Source organism: Xenia sp. Carnegie-2017, unplaced genomic scaffold, assembly GCF_021976095.1.
Source record: "Xenia sp. Carnegie-2017 unplaced genomic scaffold, XeniaSp_v1 HiC_scaffold_6, whole genome shotgun sequence".
In the NCBI taxonomy this organism is placed as follows: Eukaryota; Metazoa; Cnidaria; class Anthozoa; order Malacalcyonacea; family Xeniidae; genus Xenia; species Xenia sp. Carnegie-2017.
In genome coordinates this window covers 17,815,619-17,828,473 of record NW_025813526.1, presented here as the reverse complement: position 1 = coordinate 17,828,473, position 12,855 = coordinate 17,815,619, and the positions used below count along the sequence as shown (strand labels likewise).

The 12,855-nt window shown below is 31.8% G+C and overlaps 1 protein-coding gene across 1 annotated transcript; it reads left to right on the top strand.

The window, feature by feature from the left end:
- Window positions 1-6,786: 6,786 nt before the first annotated feature.
- On the top strand, window positions 6,787-11,730 carry LOC124457218. The gene is made up of 4 exons (XM_047007499.1): window positions 6,787-6,958; window positions 8,148-8,374; window positions 9,846-9,981; window positions 11,681-11,730. The coding sequence occupies exons 1-4, from the start codon at window positions 6,820-6,822 to the stop codon at window positions 11,728-11,730; spliced, it is 552 nt and encodes a 183-aa protein (XP_046863455.1). The 5' UTR covers window positions 6,787-6,819.
- The last annotated feature ends 1,125 nt before the right edge of the window (window positions 11,731-12,855 follow it).

The window sequence follows — 12,855 nt, the reverse complement described above, 5'->3', positions numbered from 1 at the left end:
TTGAAATTTGTTTGATGTGCATCTACGCTTTTATGTACTGTCCACAACGTCCTTTTAAATAATTAAAATTTGTTTGATGTGCATTTACGCTTTTATGTACTGTCCACAACCAGGGGCGGATCTAGAGTATGTCAAATCCGTCGCGCGACTGATGTTTGAAATTCAAAAATTACCTATTCATATTAATTAAAAATTCATTAATTATTCTTACTTTATTATCGCATTTACTTCGTAATAAAAATGCAGCTTTATTTATTATTGAAAACTAATGACTAATGCAATGAATATCTCCTTGGTAACCAGATCAGTTGAATTTTAATTGACCTGGAATAACCGACTGATAAGCGGGGTGGCTTGACTGGTTCGACTTATAAAGGAGTCTATGAACACCAGAAACGCTATTTTATTGGTCAATGGCCAGATCAGTGGACAGTCTGGAATAATCTCGACCGATAATAGGGGTGGCCGGACCTATAAGGGAGTCCAATTGCTATCTTACAATTGGTTCATTTGAATTTTTGTCTTACTGTGATTGGTTTGACCGATTTCGACTGATAGCCAACTGAACTAACATAGTCAAGCTCAATGTCTGAATTGAATGTTTGATCGTTCATAGTAATTTTCTGAAGCATGATAGAAACTAAACTACAATCAGATGGAATTTATGGAAATCTTTTACAAATTCATATGTTGACATGAATGCTGCTTTCCAAACTGGGAATTTTTTCAAGAGGGTGAAAAATTTATGGATGAATTGTAAATGCTTGGCAAAGACGATCTCGCGAGCGACATTTCAGTCATTGATGTTCAAGAGAAAGCCAACATTGTTTTGAGTTTTATCAGCAGAAATTTACATCGAAAATCGTAAGTAAAGGACAAGTGAAGTGTATGCATGAATGCAATATATCAAAGTCAATTTATGCGAGTGTGTGATGCGATTTATGTTAATATGGCGTATGGTAAGCAGATTGATGCTTCTAAAATTGTTGTTGCCGAAGGACTTTTAGCTATGATTTCTTTAGTGCTTGGGGAATCGTGGCCGTTATATGGCAGCGAAATCCTACATTTCTGCAAATATATTTCAATGGACAAAAAATCTGTAGCCATAAGGTGCCATACTATTATTTACTTTATCATAAACAAATGTTTGGGGCTTTTCAGTTTATGATCATTGATCATTCAATCATTGGACAGTTATACTACATATTGTTTAAGATTTGAGAAAACTAACATTGATTACATGAGAAGCTGTTTACTATAACCTGTGATTTTGAGTCTTCTGATCCATGAAGCCTTTTATTTTGACAATTTGACTGGAATGGTATTAAACCTGAGTATTTCACACACATGAAATGTTGTCCCATGTCACATATTGTCCCCTTTTCTAACTGAACACCTCATGTAGAGATGTAAAGGTGTGTTAATCTACGGCTCATACCAGATTGTTGCCATAAATTCCAAAGGGCTATTGATGTATGAAAAGCATTTTCTATAAAGTAAAAATGTCTTCCTATGTATGCAGATAAACCTTGAAATTTTTGCAAAACAGCAAAGTATTTTTCATGATCACTAGGTAATTTTTCTGATGATCATTATAATTTCTAAACTAAATTATTTTAGATTTACATTTGAACAAGCTTTGATCATATGAAAAGATATTTATCATAACCAGTAAGCATGACACATAAACCATTTTAACATTCATGTAATTATATAATTAAAGACATGTTGGTTACATTCTGTTTGTATTTGATAATACAATGCTACTAGTGATTGCTATATAGCACACCTTGCAGAAGATAATAGTCTAGTGAAATGCCTAATAAACATTTATGGCATTAAGCTAACCTTAACTGCAAATTTTCACTCTGATAATTTTGCTTAATCTTTGGCAGAAAAAATTTTGAGTTTTTCTCAAAGGTGAATTTGCTGGCACTGATGTGGAGATGGGTAAAGAGTTACAATAAACTTGCATGGTTTGAAGTCTGAGCTTTTCTATATCTATGAACTGTCACTTGTAGTACCAAATTTCTAACTTAACTTATTACATAGAGGTTTGAATGGGAGTCTCTAGGGGGGTCTATGCCTGACAACTTGGTAGAAATTTTGAAGAATATATCTGTTTTTGAATAGCATTATTGTAAAATAAATTTACGTTCCTAGACATGCTAATGAGCCATATATTTGGCATGATAATGAGCCTAAATATTTGGCAAAACATTCAAGTATTGTTCACTTTATTTTTTTAAAAAAAACGTAAGAAAAATGTGTTGTTTTACGCAAAAACGATGCCCACAAAATACATTTTGTATTGCTCTAAAACGCTGAAAATGGCATTTTCAAGACTCTGAAATTCAAAATTTCGCAGGGGAGAATGCCTCAGACCCCCCCAGGTGCGGAGCGCCTCCGACATTTTATGACTGATGTTTGAAAAATCCTAGATCCGCCCCTGTCCACAACGTCCTTTTAAATAATTAAAATTTGTTTGATGTGCATTTACGCTTTTATGTACTGTCCACAACGTCCTTTTAAATAATTGAAATTTGTTTGATGTGCATTTACGCTTTTATGTACTGTCCACAACGTCCTTTTAAATAATTAAAATTTGTTTGATGTGCATTTACGCTTTTATGTACTGTCCACAACGTCCTTTTAAATAATTAAAATTTGTTTGATGTGCATTTACGCTTTTATGTACTGTCCACAACGTCCTTTTAAATAATTGAAATTTGTTTGATGTGCATCTACGCTTTTATATACTGTCCACAACGTCCTTTTAAATAATTGAAATTTGTTTGATGTGCATTTACGCTTTATGTACTGTCCACAACGTCCTTTTAAATAATTGAAATTTGTTTGATGTGCATCTACGCTTTTAAATACTGTCCAAAACGTCCTTTTAAATAATTAAAATTTGTTTGATGTGCATTTACGCTTTTATGTACTGTCCACAACGTCCTTTTAAATAATTGAAATTTGTTTGATGTGCATCTACGCTTTTAAATACTGTCCAAAACGTCCTTTTAAATAATTAAAATTTGTTTGAGCAGCTGAAAGAATGTTTTTACATTATTTGTAAAATATGGATGTATATATTCAAGAATATGGTCAATAAAAGGTTTAAAGACAACAATCAGAAACAATGTTCTATCAGTTTTTACTGATTTCAAGATCAGTCAACGTGTATTTTTATGATCTATAACATCATATGTGTATGCAATATCTACAACTACTTTGTCCTTTTACTCATGTATAATTTACGGTTGCCGTATCTGCAATTCACAGAGTAATTCGTCAATATACAAACAACGCCTTAAATTTCATAAACAACAATTTAGCCACGATGCAAATTAAAATATAAGTTATCAACAAATTAAATATTGCAATGCAAAATAAAACTGACCAAACGCACAAAACCTGGGGCCCGGTTGTATAAAAATGCAATCAACTTTAACTAAATTTAACGCTTACTACGGTAGTTAACTCCTTAACAGTAGAAACTTAACTGCTCAACTTAACTGCGTTGCACAAAACGTAGTTAGTTGGAAAGTTAAGTAACTGCGTAGTTAACTTGCGTGGAGTGTTGTTTATGTTAAATGACATAAAGTTTAACCAATTTATGCTTTGTAATGGCGGGCACGTGCACTATAAAATGCATTCAAAATTAGGAGAAATCTTTTCGCTTATGTAAAAATCTTAAAATATGGCATTTTGTCGTTTTTACGGATTTTGATGATGCGAAAAGAAAATTTAATAAACGAATCACGATGACATGGTAACCGGATTAAATTATAGCATATATTTTGGACTTTTCTTAAGAAAATTGACCCTTATCTTCTGTGTTGTACAGTACGATGTTTATGAATGATATGTGTCTCGGCAAGGACGGCTTTATTTCATGTACCAATTATATATAATGGACTTGGGCAAACGAAATAATGAACTCTTCTCAAATTGATTCATATTATGTTCTACGTGCAAGTATTTAAATATTTAAATGGCCTTGCTTTTACAGAATTTAAAACTGGGTGATTGAGGATGACAAATAAAAAGGTCGTTTCGTTTCTCTTTGTAACAGCTGAGTAAAATTCTTGAAAGAAATCCGTTTGTACAGACATAAGTCACACATGTTTATAATAGATGAGGGTGATGGACTTTTATTATTAGAAAACATTTCTTTAAGTAATCATAGTTAGTAGCCATGTAATGTAGCAACTGTCTTTTCTCTGCTTGTGACATGCTATATTCACAGTTATACACAAAATACTTTTTTGTTCTTAATTCTTCCTTTCAAAAACTGAGTTATGAAAAAAAATAGGTATATTTGTTAATGAGCTTTTGAAACTATGAAACTTTTATTATTGCCTTTGTGATTTATTAACCTAATTTTGTCTAAAGCTTGGGAGTTTTATTCGATTTTTTTCCTACTTTTTAAATTATCAAACAGTAGCTAGAGCTTTCTGCTTCTTAGAAAAATATTGGCAAGCAAGATTGTATGTACATTAAAAATAAACCATTTTACATAGTAAATATATGATGTAATATCAATAAAACCCACTAATCGACTTTCGTGTATTTTCAGCTTGGGTAATAAGCCATGGGCAATAGATAATGTATATATTTGAAGTAAAATGGACCTTCAAACTGCATGGTAAAGAATTTTATATGTATGTAAAAAACTGAAATCATTGTAACTCATGCAGCTGATACACAAAAGGGTAGTCATGAATAAAATCTGTTGTAAAACTAATGTATCTATATGTATTAACATTGGTATATTTAGCACAAGATTTATACTATAATACCGAGAAGTCAAGACAAGTGGTTTGGGGGCAAAGATGTTGTTAAGGAAGCGACGTGTGATTTGGTCAGTTATACGTGAAAGAAAACCGTTTTTGGTTTTACCAGAAAGTCACTCACTGCTCATAAAATGCCCATTTATTTTTGTCTTTTTTTCACCGGCATACACTCCCTTCAAGTCGCACACAAATCAATAGCCTTTGTGCTGCAGCCTTCTCACATATATCTATTAAATTCGTTTTCCGCCCTTCCCAACGTATCTCTTCTTCCCCTTTAAGGACAAAATTCCCAAATCTATGAGATCTGGTGTAGTCTATTATTTCAAGTGTCGAAGCTACAACGCCTCGTATGCGGGTCAAACCACACGTCATCTACACACCAGATTTTTAGAGCACATGGGAATATCCCCCCCCCCCTTACAGGCAACCAAGTTCCCCACCCTGCGTTATTAAGTATTTTTGCTCACATTAACGCAACCGGACACACCCCCAACTTAGACGACTACAAACTAATTTCCCCTTCTAACGATTGTTATGAACTCTCCATTCATGAGAGCCTTCTAATCAATAAATACAAGCCTTCACTTAATGTGCAAGAAAACTCCATTTCACTTAACCTCTTTTAATTTCTCTTATTTTACTTCCTAACTTCCTTATCATATAATCCATTTGACACCGCCTCCTTTAGTAGTAATTTAATAACTTTTTGTAAATATAATAGCTTGTCTTAACATCCTATTTATTATTTGCCTGAAGATGCCTTGAGTAAAGACGAAACGTTACAATAAATTCAATTTTACAATTATTCTGGTCTATTTCTATGGCTCTTATCAAAACTTTATGTTGTGCTTTAATTTTTATTACACGAATTATATTCCAGTGAGTAATATAGGCTTAAGAAAGTGCTACGAAATATTAAGTTGTTTCCTCAAAGATTTCTTTTGTTTTTTTAATTTTAGATGTCTAAAACTAAAATGTCTCACTGTCTCACTTAGCAAAATTTTACAATAAGGCACAATTAAGATGGACATAATTACAACAGTGTACACTTTTGAAAAAAACTCTAAGATTTTTAGAAAATTGACTTAAGTCAAGTAAGGCTTGAAGAGCCATAAAACATGTAAAAGAAAAAAGTTTTGAAAAAAATCATGTCATTTAGATATCAATAAAAAAAGACAAATGTTATATTTAAAATCATCATAAAACTGAGAGCTTTATCTTCACCCCTTACGTATACGTCATGAAAAAGTACGTAATACCTAACCATGCACAGTATAGGAGTATACATTAGGTCCCCTTCGTGTGAAACTTTGCTGCTGAGCATTAAATTAGATTACTGGCCGTCGTTGGCCATTTGGTCAAAAGCATTCCTATTGGTCAAAAAAATCAATTGACTGATGCCCCTATGTTATTCATATGCGAAATAAGATATGCGTGGCACGAAAAAATTCAATGAAGTGGTTCTACTGTATATTGTCATTACTGTGTACCTAACCAACCCACAAACTTACTTACTTGGTTCAATAGAGACAGTTTTTATTCAAATTTAACATGTACGTCCATAATACTTTTTAAGTGATGCTACTTCAAAATGTAAATTTGAAAATTTATAATTGTTTGACTTACGTCAATATGTGTTTTTTGAAAGGACATTTATTTTAATAAGCCGCCACCTGTGCTAGTTATGTCAAAACAACCGAAGTGAAATCACTCATGCCAAGAAATTTTGGTGTGATCTGCAATCGGCACATTTTTTATGAAAAAGTCTTTTAAATTTTTATTCCTTTGTTTTGGTAAATATAATTTTCCGTTCTTCACTGTAATTATTTCCAGTCTATTAAGACAGAAAACTTATTGCCAATTTTCATAAGGACCGCCAAAGTGATAATAATTTGCATAATATTATTTCTTCATATACTAATATATATTAATAAAACAACATTTTAGGGGATCATATTGCTTTTGGTGTTGCGTATGTATGTAACATATTGAATCATACTGTGTAACATCGTCTTTGTAAATGTTCATTTTCCTGATGTTGAACATGTTTGCTATTTTATCATCATGTTTCTTTTTAATTACAACGCCAAAAAGCACAGTTGCCGTTGAAAAGGATCATGGCCCTCATGAAATGACCAAGTTGCGTTTGCTAAAAAGCGGTAAGTTTGCATCATAAAATGAAATTAGAAAGCAAGAAGTTCTTTAAAGTTTGCAAAATGTTTGCACCGTATTACTTGAGTATGATGTGTTTTAAAGTTATTTAACTTGCTTATGCTAAGAAATGGACGAATGAGTTTTTTTCGTAAGCAAATTCAATGCTCAAATATTACGTAAATTTTGAAAGCTCTTACAGTTTGTCTTTTATAGGGTGCATCAAACAAAATCTATGCAGTTTGAGAAACATTGCTAAAATTAAGTTGTCAGCAGAATATTAACAAAAAGTTTCGTTGAAATAGTTAGTTGGACTTTTAAGGATTAATCTGACACTAAATATGTGGCATATAACAAAAAAAAATTTAAGGTAATTTTTGTGCTAAAGGAAAAAACATTTGAAAACGTGTCCTCACAAAAATGACATAGCTAAAAGTAATTGGAACACATTGGTTAAATTATGGAACATATTGTTCGAGCTAACAAAGTTTTATGAAATTCGGCTAATGCGTACGCGCACATTTGGCTTTTAAATTGCAGGTTAGTTTTTGTATATTTCATTTTTGTTAAATACACTTTGTTATGTGTGCTATCAATTATGCATATATACAAGTTAATACAAATATGAATTAAAAATAAATTATGTAAAATGCATCGCAATTAGCCAAACACAAAAAATGCCAAATAATCTGGGACTCAATTGCCAAGCGTTCAAGCACGGTTCGGGTTTATGTCCTTATCATGCGCTGGTTATTATAAATGTGCGTGGATAAACTAAACTGAAATGTAAAAACACCCTTTAACGTAAAAATTAAGTGTTTTTGTAGCTCTTTAAACGATATTAACCCTTTGTTGAATATTTTTTTCATCGACTGAGCTCCATCGTGTTCAATCATTGTTGCCCTGAAGACACATCATGCAGCAAAGGGTTAATAATTTAGGCAGAAGTTGAAAAAAACATTTTCAAAAACGTTTTGGCCGAATACTAGGAGCTTGTGAAGCAGCTGTTAAGTCCCACGGAGAAATTTTCAACTGCAAAGGATTCGAGCGACTTCAACAAAATCCCACACTAACCTACTCATTTAATTTTCAATGCAAGTTTTTCTGTTCCCTCACTGTAAAAATACCAGTTGAAATAGGAAGTATATAAGTCTTGTGGGCTGGCTACGCTTCTAATAGCAATAGAATTTTTTTTAGAGACATGTCAACTTACAGAAGATGTTCTGTTTGAAACAACATACCCCTCTCGATTATCTTGTTCAATGAAATGTTTACAAGATCCCTTCTGTTCCGGAATCAATATGAAAGATGAGAAGACGATGGAAAGTATTAAATGCCAGCTGACATATAAGCCACCAAAACACAATGAAAACTGCCAAGACAAGACCTGGAGTTTTTATGAATTACTTAATCCCAAAAGAAAGGTATTACCCTTACAAAATTTCCTTATGAAGTCACACGTGTCAAATAATACAGTGAAGTAGCCAGCCTGCAGATTTGGTCATGCTATGTTAATTTTTCTGTATTCACTCACTGTAAAATCAGCAGAATTGTAAAGAAACAAATAACGCTAATGTTTTAAATTTACATAGCTGTACCAAAACTTGCTTGCTAGCCACGCTATTGAGTTCATTTAAAATATGTCATCGCATTTGATGTTATACAAATTCGTATATTATATTTTTCAATTCTTGTTGCTGAGTGTTTTTTCCTGTGATCTATTTTGTCATTCAGACTGTTTTTTTCAAGTCTAATATTTCTGACACTGACAGTTTCCTCTGAATGTCTTCTTTTTTGGACTTACACATTCTTGTTAGTCTTTATTGTTGTTTGTTAGTTTCATACAAGGGAAGGTAAAACACTAATTGAGGGGGGTAGGTGAGTATAAAAATATTCAGCTTTACCTGACTGATTTCCTTTGCAATCTATTTCAAAATAAAAAGAAACAAATTGGCCACAGAAGATTATATCAATAGTCACCCCCCCCCTGCCCCAAATAGCTTTCCAGCCTTGCTCCTGATTATAGATTGTTTTTTCTGCTATCAGTTATTAAATTGAACAGTAAATGGATAACTACTTTCATGAATGTTCACAATAATATTGAATATCAAACATATCGATATTTACTTTTGTTGCATGACTTCAGAAATTGCTTTTTATCCACAATAGGGGTAAGCTTTATGAAAACTGCTTCAATCAGTCTCGCTTCTTAGGAGTTTTTGCTGCTCTACCGTCTAAAAAACTTTTCACGATCCTTAATATTTTTCTAATGTGCATCAAAATTTTCCCCCCTTTCCTACATACAGAATGCTCATTACAGCTCGTGTATCTATGGCTCGTGTAGCTATAAATGTTGCACAAAGTGGAATAAGATTTGTGTGATTATGTAATCATAAAAGTAAACCCAAAATAAACTGGATTAGAAACTGGATACTGACAGCTGAGTTAAGACTATCCCGACTGTAAATATGATTTTAATTACTTAAAAGATAAAAGATGTTCACGGTGTTTTTACATTAGTATATGCAGACCGAGAAAATATTTGGGAGAACTCGAAAGCTTATCAGCCCAAGCCAGAGGCCAAGGTTTGATGGTTGCACCTGCTCGAGAGTTCTCACAAACTTCTCCAAGATTTGCATAACCCAGTCTTATAAACTACGAATAATACAAAACTGATATATTTAAACAAACATTTTAATTTTTCCTTCAAAAAATTCGCGATTGAATCAAAAATTCTTTTTGAAATATTGATGTATTTTCATTGCTTGGATTCGTTGAGGTATTTGAGGTATACTAAATCCACCCCTAAGCGAAATTTATACTATCATAAAATTGAATTTTTATTGAACCTGAATGAATTTAAAAAATGATTAGCTAATTAAAACATCATTTTAGATTCCACCTAATAGAGAGAATACATGTAAAAACGGAGGGAGAATGGTTATTAATTTAAAAGATGGACCTAGTTCTAATCCCTATAGATGTCAATGTTGTCCTGGATTTACAGGAGAGAATTGTTTGGTTAGAGTATGTAAGTAAACCTCTTGCTTTATGACAGTTTTTTGTGTATAGACTGCGTGTATAGGTTTTTGACATTTAAACAAAAACACGCAATATTTTTGGAAAATATGTTGTTTTGTTTTAAGAGGATATTATTGTTTTTAATTCCTGCGAAATTATTGAATAAATAAAAAAGCGTAAGGATTGATTATAAACAAAAAAAACCAAAAACAGTCATAATGCTTGAAATATAAACGTCATTCCACATGAAGAAATTAATTTGTTCGCCGTTTATAAAAGTGGTACACATAAAATAAACAAAAATAGTTTTCTCAAAAAAATTGCAAATTTAATTATCAACGAGTTAAAACACCGCAGTAAAAAATCATCAAGTGTTCATCTATTGTTAAGTAGTGTCGATAGTCCGATGATTTGTTATGTTTTGCAATTTTTCTGTGTTTATCCCAAAAAATGTTTGTATCAAGAAGGCAAACCTAAAGAGTTAAAGGAAATTTCTAAAATTAAGAATAAAGAAGAGAGGCGTAGATGCGTGTTAATAGTTAAGCGTAAGAGGTTGAAGAAAATTACAAAGTTTACACAACAATTTCTACCCTTCTTTTGGTCGAAATTCGTTTAGTTAAAATAAGCATAATAACAATAAAAAATCGTGTTATCTAGAAAGTACATAAAAACATACAAATATATTTGAAAAATTCTAGTACATACTAGTTTTCTGATATTTGTGTACATGTAATGTACACAAATATCAGAAAACTAGTTGGTAAGTTTGTAACTAAGTTGTATTATTCACATTTCTTGTGTGATAATTGGCACTTCATTGTCAAGTTTGTGTGTCATATCTAGTCAAAACTAAAAGCAAGTGAACGAAGTGCAATATGCCTCTATGATGATTTTTGCATGTGAACTCTTATATCAGGCTTGGACTGGCGTATGTGCCATGTTGGATCAGACCAGGGTATCTACTAGTTTGGTGATATTTGTGTACATTATGCATTAAAAAGAAAACTTCCTCTAACAAAAAAATTTTCTTTTGACTGTAAAATTTCAAAATTTTAATTTATAGTAAGTCAATTTGTCAAACAATAAGCAAGCTTGTCAAATACGCTTGATTCTACGATTGAATATTTCTTATATAAGTTTACTTGAGTTATAAAGAAGCCATTTCATTTAAATTCTATGTAAAAATATTTCATTTTGTATTTTCTAAAGATTTTTATTAAAGAACACTTCTCAAAAGTTTTTTTTGACTTTCCATCAACACTGTTTACTCTCGAACTTTATTTGTGACTACCTAACTTCACTTTATAGAAAAATTACTTTATAAACAACATGTTTTTAAATAAATGATCAATGTAAAAGCTTTAAAACGTAAAAAGAAAGAGAAACATCCTAGCTGGCGACTTTGCTTGAATAGCATAAGGTCTGCAGGGCAAGAATATATGATTTTCATGCATTGAGTAAAAAGCTTAATTTTTTGCTCTCATCGATTGCTTACATTACATTATTAGGAAGTTGGAGGGAAAACCTTTTTGTGTGATATATTCCAATTTGCATGATTCCAGAAAGGCCAATGGTATAAAATAAAACTGTTGCCATTGATAAATTTTATACTATATTTTTAATGTTAGCTGTTTCCATTTTAGTGGCTATTTTCAGTTTTTACGCGAAGAATGTGTTTTGATACTTTCTCCAATGTTTCTTTTTTAAAGCACCAACAACAATCCCAGCAAGTTATCCAAATGGTAAATATAAAGATTAAAGTAGTAAAATACTTTTAAATAATTCATTGACAGATAATGTATTATAAACACTAGAGCGTACAAAATATTATCATTCTGTTGCCATAAATATAGTTTGCTTCTTTCAGAGCAACTTATTCTTGATATTTTTAAGCTTCCGCCATCAATATTTGTTCAAAGAAAACATTAAATGCAAATACTGGCTTCATTGTCTCTCCAAATAATACAAATGGAAAAAATACCAAGACTTGCTCCATAACGATCAAACAGTCTCTGGACATGGCAATCAAGTTCACGCTCTTAAACATTAACTTGCAATGGAGTTATATCGGTTTTGGTACGGTCTTATTCGATAACTTTGAATTTATACTAAGTAGATAATATTGTGCATAACCACATCAAACAGCAAATACATGATAGCTTTAAAAGATTTAATTTCTTGCGTTAAACAGGATGCAAAAAATTATGCCTGGCTTCTCTTACTATCTCTGGTGGGACGTCAAAACAGTTTTGCAGTCATGAAACTTCGTTAACTTTCGTGCCTTATACCAATATTGTAAACGTAATCTTTAAATCGAATGGATTGGTTTCTTCTGAAGGATTTTTTCTCAAATTTTCAAGTTTCCACCGTATGTTTGCATTATATTTTGTTTATACATAAAGCAAAAAGATATCCCTGGCCAGCATATAGCTACATAGATAACTATGCCATTTATCGAGCTTTTTTATGAGTCGGGAACTACTAAACCCTGTCACAAGCACAACAGATACCATTTTAAATGAAACTATGTTATTCAAGAAAAACAAATAGGTATTTCTATGGATGGGGTATTTCTGGAAAACGTTAGAAACTGACACTGGTTATCTGTCATTTCAGGTGTGAATTCATACAAACAGCCCCGTTATATGATTACTGCTTGTTGAGAAATCTGGATAACCTAGAAAATCATTTCCTATATTTCTGTGAGAATGTCTTCTTTGAAACTAACCTGACTTAAAAAAAATACATTTTGATAAAATAAAGACTTAAAAAAATACATAGGTGTCTTGATTAAATTATAAAAATTTATATTACAATGCAGTTCAAGTTTTTGAGCAACAAACTAACTTAATTAGTAGATAAATTAATTGTGTGTGTTTAGGAA

Excerpts from the sequence above, each read along its gene's own strand:
- LOC124457218 (XM_047007499.1), top strand. The coding sequence starts at position 6,820 with ATGTTCATTTTCCTGATGTTGAACATGTTTGCTATTTTATCATCATGT. Across the intron at positions 8,375-9,845 it reads TACTTAATCCCAAAAGAAAG|ATTCCACCTAATAGAGAGAA; the intron begins GTATTACCCTTA and ends ACATCATTTTAG. Across the intron at positions 9,982-11,680 it reads GAATTGTTTGGTTAGAGTAT|CACCAACAACAATCCCAGCA; the intron begins GTAAGTAAACCT and ends TCTTTTTTAAAG.